The sequence below is a fragment of the Solea solea genome, chromosome 1, assembly GCF_958295425.1.
Source record: "Solea solea chromosome 1, fSolSol10.1, whole genome shotgun sequence".
In the NCBI taxonomy this organism is placed as follows: domain Eukaryota; kingdom Metazoa; phylum Chordata; class Actinopteri; order Pleuronectiformes; family Soleidae; genus Solea; species Solea solea.
In genome coordinates, this window is record NC_081134.1 from 22,529,582 (window position 1) to 22,537,497 (window position 7,916).

The 7,916-nt window shown below is 39.5% G+C and overlaps 1 protein-coding gene across 1 annotated transcript in view; it reads left to right on the forward strand.

The window, feature by feature from the left end:
• The first annotated feature begins 4,217 nt into the window (after nucleotides 1–4,217).
• The window catches only part of oc90 (otoconin 90), a 14,741-nt gene continuing 11,042 nt past the window's right edge, over nucleotides 4,218–7,916 (forward strand). Inside the window, exons 1-3 of the mRNA XM_058627250.1 lie at nucleotides 4,218–4,528; nucleotides 5,287–5,338; nucleotides 6,126–6,197. Coding sequence (XP_058483233.1) covers nucleotides 4,499–4,528; nucleotides 5,287–5,338; nucleotides 6,126–6,197 — 154 coding nt within the window. The 5' untranslated portion in view covers nucleotides 4,218–4,498. The remainder of the gene's footprint in view (nucleotides 4,529–5,286; nucleotides 5,339–6,125; nucleotides 6,198–7,916) is intronic.

Sequence of the window (7,916 nt, forward strand, 5' to 3'; positions counted from 1 at the left end):
TTGAGGGAAATAAAAATCTGCTCCAGTTTGTTCAAGTCTTTTCCTGTGATCTGAATTTAAGCTGCTACCATGGTGAAGAACCCTGGTTTAGCTGGATAACCAGAGATTTAAACCTCATGTTAGCTGGATAACTATAGTTTAACCTTAAAGTAGTTAACCAGAGAGTTAAACCTCAAGTTAGCTGGATAACCAGAGAGTTAAACAACAAGTTAGCTGTATAACCAGATAGTTTAACCTCAAGTTAGCTGGATAACAAGAGATTTAAACCTCATGTTAGCTGGATAACCAGAGTTTAACCTGAAGCTAGTTAACCAGAGAGTTAAACCTCAATTTAGCTGGATAACCAGAGTTTAACCTGAAACTAGTTAACCAGAGAGTTAAACCTCAAGTTAGCTGGATAACCAGAGATTTAAACGTCATGTTAGCTGGATAAACAGAGTTTAACCTGAAGCTAGTTAACCAGAGAGTTAAACCTCAAGTTAGCTGGAGAACGAGAGTTAAACCTCAAGTTAGCTGGATAACCAGAGTTTAACCTGAAGCTTGTTAACCAGAGAGTTTAATCTCAAGTTAGCTGGAGAACAAGAGATATAAACCTCAAGTTAGCTGGAGAACGAGAGTTAAACCTCAAGTTAGCTGGATAACAAGAGTTTAACCTGAAGCTAGTTAACCAGAGAGTTAAACCTCAAGTTAGCTGGATAACCAGAGATCAACCTGAAGGTCATTAACCAGAGAGTTTAATCTCAAGTTAGCTGGAGAACAAGAGATATAAACCTCAAGTTAGCTGGATAAATATAGTTTAACCTTAAAGTAGTTAACCAGAGAGCTAAACCTCAAGTTAGCTGGTTAACCAGGGAGTTACACCTCAAGTTAGCTGGATAACCAGAGTTTAACATGAAGCTAGTTAACCAGAGAGTTAAACTTAAAGTTAGCTGGATAACCAGAGAGCAACCTGAAGGTAGTTAACCAGAGAGTTAAACCTCAAGTTAGCTGGATAACCAGCAAGTTAAACCTCAAGTTAGCTGGATAACCAGAGAGTTAAACCTCAAGTTAGCTGGATGAATATGATTTAAAGTTGTTAACCAGAGAGTTAAACGTCATGTTAGCTGGATAACCAGAGTTTAACCAGAGAGTTTAATCTCAAGTTAGCTGGATAACCAGCGAGTTAAACCTCAAGTTAGCTGGATAACCAGAGAGTTAAATGTCATGTTAGCTGGATAACCAGAGATCAACCTGAAGGTCATTAACCAGAGAGTTTAATCTCAAGTTAGCTGGAGAACGAGAGATTTAAACTTCATGTTAGCTGGATAACCAGATTCTAACCTGAAGCTAGTTAACCAGAGAGTTAAACCTCAAGTTAGCTGGATAACCAGAAAGTCAAACCTCAAGTTAGCTGGATAAATATAGTTTAACCTTAAAGTAGTTAACCAGAGAGCTAAACCTCAAGTTAGCTGGTTAACCAGGGAGTTACACCTCAAGTTAGCTGGATAACCAGAGTTTAACATGAAGCTAGTTAACCAGAGAGTTAAACTTAAAGTTAGCTGGATAACCAGAGAGCAACCTGAAGGTAGTTAACCAGAGAGTTAAACCTCAAGTTAGCTGGATAACCAGCAAGTTAAACCTCAAGTTAGCTGGATAACCAGAGAGTTAAACCTCAAGTTAGCTGGATGAATATGATTTAAAGTTGTTAACCAGAGAGTTAAACGTCATGTTAGCTGGATAACCAGAGTTTAACCTGAAGCTAGTTAACCAGAGAGTTAAAACACAAGTTAGCTGGATAACCAGAGATTTAAACCTCATGTTAGCTGGATAACCAGAGTTTAACCTGAAGCTAGTTAACCAGAGAGTTAAACCTCAAGTTAGCTGGATAACCAGAGAGTCAAACCTCAAGTTAGCTGGGTAAATATAGTTTAACCTTAAAGTAGTTAACCAGAGAGTTACATTTCAAGTTAGCTGGGTAACCAGAGAGTTAAACCTAAAGTTAGCTGGATAACCAGAGATCAACCTGAAGGTAGTTAACCAGAGAGTTACACCTCAAGTTAGCTGGATAACCAGAGAGTTAAACCTCAAGTTAGCTGGATGAATATAGATTAAAGTTGTTAACAGGAGAGTTAAACCTCAATTTAGTTGGATAACCAGAGTTTAACCTGAAGCTAGTTAACCAGATAGTTTAATCTCAAGTTAGCTGGATAACAAGAGATTTAAACCTCATGTTACCTGGATAACCAGAGATCAACCTGAAGGTAGTTAACCAGAGAGTTTAACATCAAGTTAGCTGGATAACCAGAGATTTAAACGTCATTTTAGTTGGATAACCAGATTGTAACCTGAAGCTAGTTAACCAGAGAGTTAAACCTCAAGTTAGCTGGATAACCAGAGAGTCAAACCTCAAGTTAGCTGGACAAATATAGTTTAACCTTAAAGTAGTTAACCAGAGAGTTTAATCTCAAGTTAGCTGGATAACCAGCGAGTTAAACCTCAAGTTAGCTGGATAACCAGAGAGTTAAACCTCAAGTTAGCTGGATGAATATAGATTAAAGTTGTTAACCAGAGAGTTAAACCTCAATTTAGCTGGATAACCAGAGTTTAACCTGAAGCTAGTTAACCAGATAGTTTAATCTCAAGTTAGCTGGATAACAAGAGATTTAAACCTCATGTTAGCTGGATAACCAGAGTTTAACCTGAAGCTAGTTAACCAGAGAGTTAAACCTCAAATTAGCTGGATAACCAGAGATCAACCTGAAGGTAGTTAACCAGAGAGTTAAACATCAAGTTAGCTGGATAACCAGAGATCAACCTGAAGTTAATTAACCAGAGAGTTAAACCTCAAGTTAGCTGGATAACCAGAGATTTAAACGTCATGTTAGTTGGATAACCAGATTTTAACCTGAAGCTAGTTAACCAGAGAGTTAAACCTCAAGTTAGCTGGATAACCAGAGAGTCAAACCTCAAGTTAGCTGGACAAATATAGTTTAACCTTAAAGTAGTTAACCAGAGAGTTTAATCTCAAGTTAGCTGGATAACCAGCGAGTTAAACCTCAAGTTAGCTGGATAACCAGAGAGTTAAATGTCATGTTAGCTGGATAACCAGAGTTTAACCTGAAGCTAGTTAACCAGAGAGTTAAAACACAAGTTAGCTGGATAACCAGAGATTTAAACCTCATGTTAACTGGATAACCAGAGTTTAACCTGAAGCTAGTTAACCAGAGAGTTAAACCTCAAGTTAGCTGGATAACCAGAGAGTCAAACCTCAAGTTAGCTGGGTAAATATAGTTTAACCTTAAAGTAGTTAACCAGAGAGTTTTAATCTCAAGTTAGCTGGGTAACCAGAGAGTTAAACCTAAAGTTAGCTGGATAACCAGAGATCAACCTGAAGGTAGTTAACCAGAGAGTTAAACCTCAAGTTAGCTGGATAACCAGAGAGTTAAACCTCAAGTTAGCTGGATGAATATAGATTAAAGTTGTTAACCAGAGAGTTAAACCTCAATTTAGCTGGATAACCAGATTTTAACCTGAAGCTAGTTAACCAGATAGTTTAATCTCAAGTTAGCTGGATAACAAGAGATTTAAACCTCATGTTAGCTGGATAACCAGAGTTTAACCTGAAGGTAATTAACCAGAGAGTTAAACCTCAAGTTAGCTGGATAACCAGAGAGTCAAACCTCAAGTTAGCTGGACAAATATAGTTTAACCTTAAAGTAGTTAACCAGAGAGTTTAATCTCAAGTTTGCTGGATAACAAGAGATTTAAATCTCAAGTTAGCTGGATAACCAGAGTTTAACATGAAGCTAGTTAACCAGAGAGTTAATCCTCAAGTTAGCTAGATAACCAGAGATCAACCTGAAGCTTGTTAACCAGAGAGTTAAACCTCAAGTTAGCTGGATAACCAGAGATCAACCTGAAGGCAGTTAACCAGAGAGTTAAACCTGAGGTTAGCTAGTTAACCATACCTGAAGTTTTCTAGTTAACCACCTGCTTTGTTGTCATGACGACGGTGTGTCTTTGCTGGACTGTTACATGGTTGTGGTTACTGGATGTTACCCTGGTTTTGTGAAAACAAACCCTCTGCCGTTAATTGAATCTACTTCCTGTGTGTCACATGACATAAACATCATGTGTTCATTCAAGACCCTCCCCCCCACTGATCCACAGCTGCACCTGTTCCACACAAAAGCCCCTCCCCCTCCCTCTGCAGTCTGTTATTAAAACTGTCATTGATGTGAAATCCTGGAAGATCATGTGAGACCAGATGAGACCAGGTGAAACCAGGTCAAGCCCTGGGTCACAGATCCAGGTCCTGGAGGACAAAGAGCACAGTGTGGATCTCAGTGTGAGGACTCCTCCTCCACCACGGCCTCAAATACCTGCACAGGAACCAGAGCTCAGGTGTCACCTGAGAACCCCAGGAAGTCCACTTTCCTCCTCCTCCATCTTCATCTTCATCAGGGAGGACCAACAATCACTGAGTTTATTCTGAGAAATCAACAGAAGAGGATTCCACATGTTTGAGTTCTTCTTCCTCACACACAAGGTAAAAAGTTCTGGTTCATCTATGGCTGATTTTTAAATGTGTATGTGTTATTTGACAGGGTTTTTGTTTTTGTGTTTAACGTATAATTTGACTGCTGTTATTATTTAAAAGATATAATAAGATATATAAGTGCAGAGATAAAGTGCATGTTAAACAAATTAAGTTGATTATAACTTCTTTAAGTTTACACAAACTTGTGCACTAAAACTTTAAATATTTGTCTAAAAGCCAAGATGAACATACTTTATTGAGCGAAAAGAGTTTTTTTTATTTGTATATGTTATTTACTAAATTTTCTGGGTTTTAATGACACATTTCATGTATATAAGGTTTAATTTGCTATTATTGTTATTTAAAATATAGAAGTGCAGAAAGAAAATGCAGGTTGGAGGTCGTGTGGCTGATTTATCAAATTCTCAGTAAACAAATAAAGTGGATTATATATTTATGTAACTAACAATGCTTTATTATATTGTCCAGAAGTTTAGATAAACTTCCTTTATGTGTATAAATGTGTATATTTGCGTTTCATGTTTATTTTGTATTTAAAATATAGTCGAGTAATTATTCAGTTTAAAAGAATAAAACACAATATTTAGTCATCATATAATAAAAACATTATTTTGTATTTGTTTGAAGTTTGAAAGGTACGGTTCACAGATTATTCACTGACGTGCTGTAAAGCACAGTCGGATTAGGACTTGTGTTTTAATCTGATTAAGATGACGCACGGTTACTCGTTTCCCTTCTGAACTCAGGTACGAGTCATGTTTCTCATCTGGATTTTCATCCTGTCTGCTGCCCCTACTGGTGAGTCACACAAAACACAGTGCCACCATCAGCACGTGTGGAAATGTTTAGTGTTTAATTATTTTTTTAAATCCTGTTAATTCACCAATCACAAATCATCAGAAATGAAATGATGAAGTTGATGTTACAGGTGAATATTTTGGAAGTGTGGTTGTATGAGGAGATGACGCAGTGCTGTGAGCGCCCCCTGCTGCTGAGGGACAACCTGAGACATGGAGGCTCATTCTCTCTGAAAACAAGATTACAGCCACTTAACAAAGAGTAAACCGCTCACTCTCCCACGCCAAACCCCGGAGAGAAAACCAGTGATTTTAACATCACACACACAGGAGTTGTTGATCCACTGCTGCCTCCATCACTAAGTTCTAATGTACTATTTTGTCACTTCAGTGTTTGAAATCCTTTGTTCAGATTGACCTCAGTGACACAAAGTGACCACACGAGGCAGCAGAGGACCAGCAGCTCCTGTGTCCCCGCAGCTAAAATCACTGATTTTCTCTATGAGGTTTGGTGTGGGAGAGTGAGTGGTTTACAAACTTCAGTTTCCTGTTGGAAAAGTCCATCTAACAGTGAGATAAAGACGTGAACGTGTTCTTAAAGATATTGTAGGCAAAGATTTTGTGTCCTTTGCTGGTTTCAGCTGCAGGGGTGCTCTAAATGTGATGGCATCTGACAAAACCACACCTCAAAAAACCCTGAAGTGTCTCTTTACCATGTTCCTTTTCACATCTACAGAAAATAATTTTTTCCCCTGATGATTTATTTGTGTTTCATGTAAAATTCTCAGCTCTTTGTGGAAGCTCCTCCCTCTTCTGCCCAAACCCTGACGCTGGCGACCAGAACACGGACTTCCTGACGGGTGAGAACATGATGTAATAATAACACAAGTCACGTGACACACGAGCCTTGTTTAATGATCATTCACAAGTTCAAATGGTCGCTGTTGGTTCACTGGGTTGAAACGGTGTTTGGTGACTGACACGCTTGAAAGGAGCCTGATGTGATTGAACAGGAAGGTCATGGAGCTGACAGCATTCACACACAGTTAAACATCTGATCACAAACAGCTTTAATCTGCAGTAAACCACTCCTTTAACACTCTTTAATACTAACCTGACCTCACTCAACAGGCTTCAGTTTTCAGTTAACCCCTAACCTGGTGCCAATCTCCAAAATGGACGGCAAAATTCCGAATGGCCAAGTTCCTGTTGAGTTGAGGTCATGGTTACTGTCGACTTTTTTGTTCATCTTGGTCGAGAACATCTTCACACAAAGTTTCAGCAATTCAGTGGAAGAGTGAGGTAGGGACCGAAGAGAGAGAGAGACCAGGAGCAGATACACAACAACTGTATCAAGTTACAAGTTTATAGTCAATGATGACATGTTTATAGCAATACAATGTCATTTTCTATAAGCAGCAGCAGCAGAGAGTGTTGATAAAAATGATACTAATATCGACTTTTAATTATAGCACAATAATAATGGTGATGATATGTATGATATGGGTTTTGAATCCACGAAACCTTTAGATAGCTTTTCTCCTGTGATGTGTCTCGAACAAATTGCAGCATTTTTTATGTCGGTCTGCTCGGACGAGGTCGCTCATTTACGTAGGTGCAAATCACCAAAATGGACGCCAAAATTTCAAATGGCGGACTTCCTGTTGAGTTGAGGCCATAGCATAGTTACTGTCAACTTGTTTGTCTTGGTCTGTAACATCTTACCATCAAGTTTCAGGTAAATTCAGTGGAACTTTTGCCTCTGTTTTCATCCCAGTGGGCGCTGGGTTTTTACTCACGTTAACCCCCACAAAAATGACCGCGTGTCAACGGCCTAAAATCAAGTAAGTATAGTATAAAAGTATAAAAAAAAGTATAAAAACCACTCACTCTCCCACACCAAACCCCATAGAGATAATCAGTGATTTTAGCTGGCGGAGACACAGGAGCTGCTGGTCCTCTGCTGCCTCGTGTGGTCACTTTGTGTCACTGAGGTCAATCTGAACAAAGGATTTCAAATGCCGTATTGCCAAAAAAAGACATTTGAACTTAGTGATGGAGGCAGCAGTGGATCAACAACTCCTGTGTGTGTAATGTTAAAACCACTGATTTTCTCCCTGGACTTTGGTGTGTGAGAGTGAGTGCTTTACGAACTTCAGTTTCCTGTTATTAAGACGTGAATATGTGACATAGACATTGTAGACTCTTCGCTCAGCAGCAGGGGGCGCTCACAAGTTTAATTAAGCAGCAGCAGCTTCAGCAGCTTCAGCAGCAGCGGCAGCGGCAGCAGCAGCAGCAGCAGTAGCAGCAGCAGCTTCAGCAGCTTCAGCAGCAGCTTCAGCAGCTTTAGTAGCTTCAGCAGCTTCAGCATCAGCAGCAGCTTCAGCAGCTTAACTGTCTACGTCTCCTTCCCTGACACTTTGTGCTTGTTGACATGACAATGGTGATGCTGTGATGTTCTGGGACATGGCGCCTCTGCTGGTAATCAGCGCAGCAGGAACATGTGGAGAGCTGCGGCCCGAGTCATTTTCTACTCTGCATGCTTCCCTGGACTCGGCCAACAGGATTATCTGTGATTA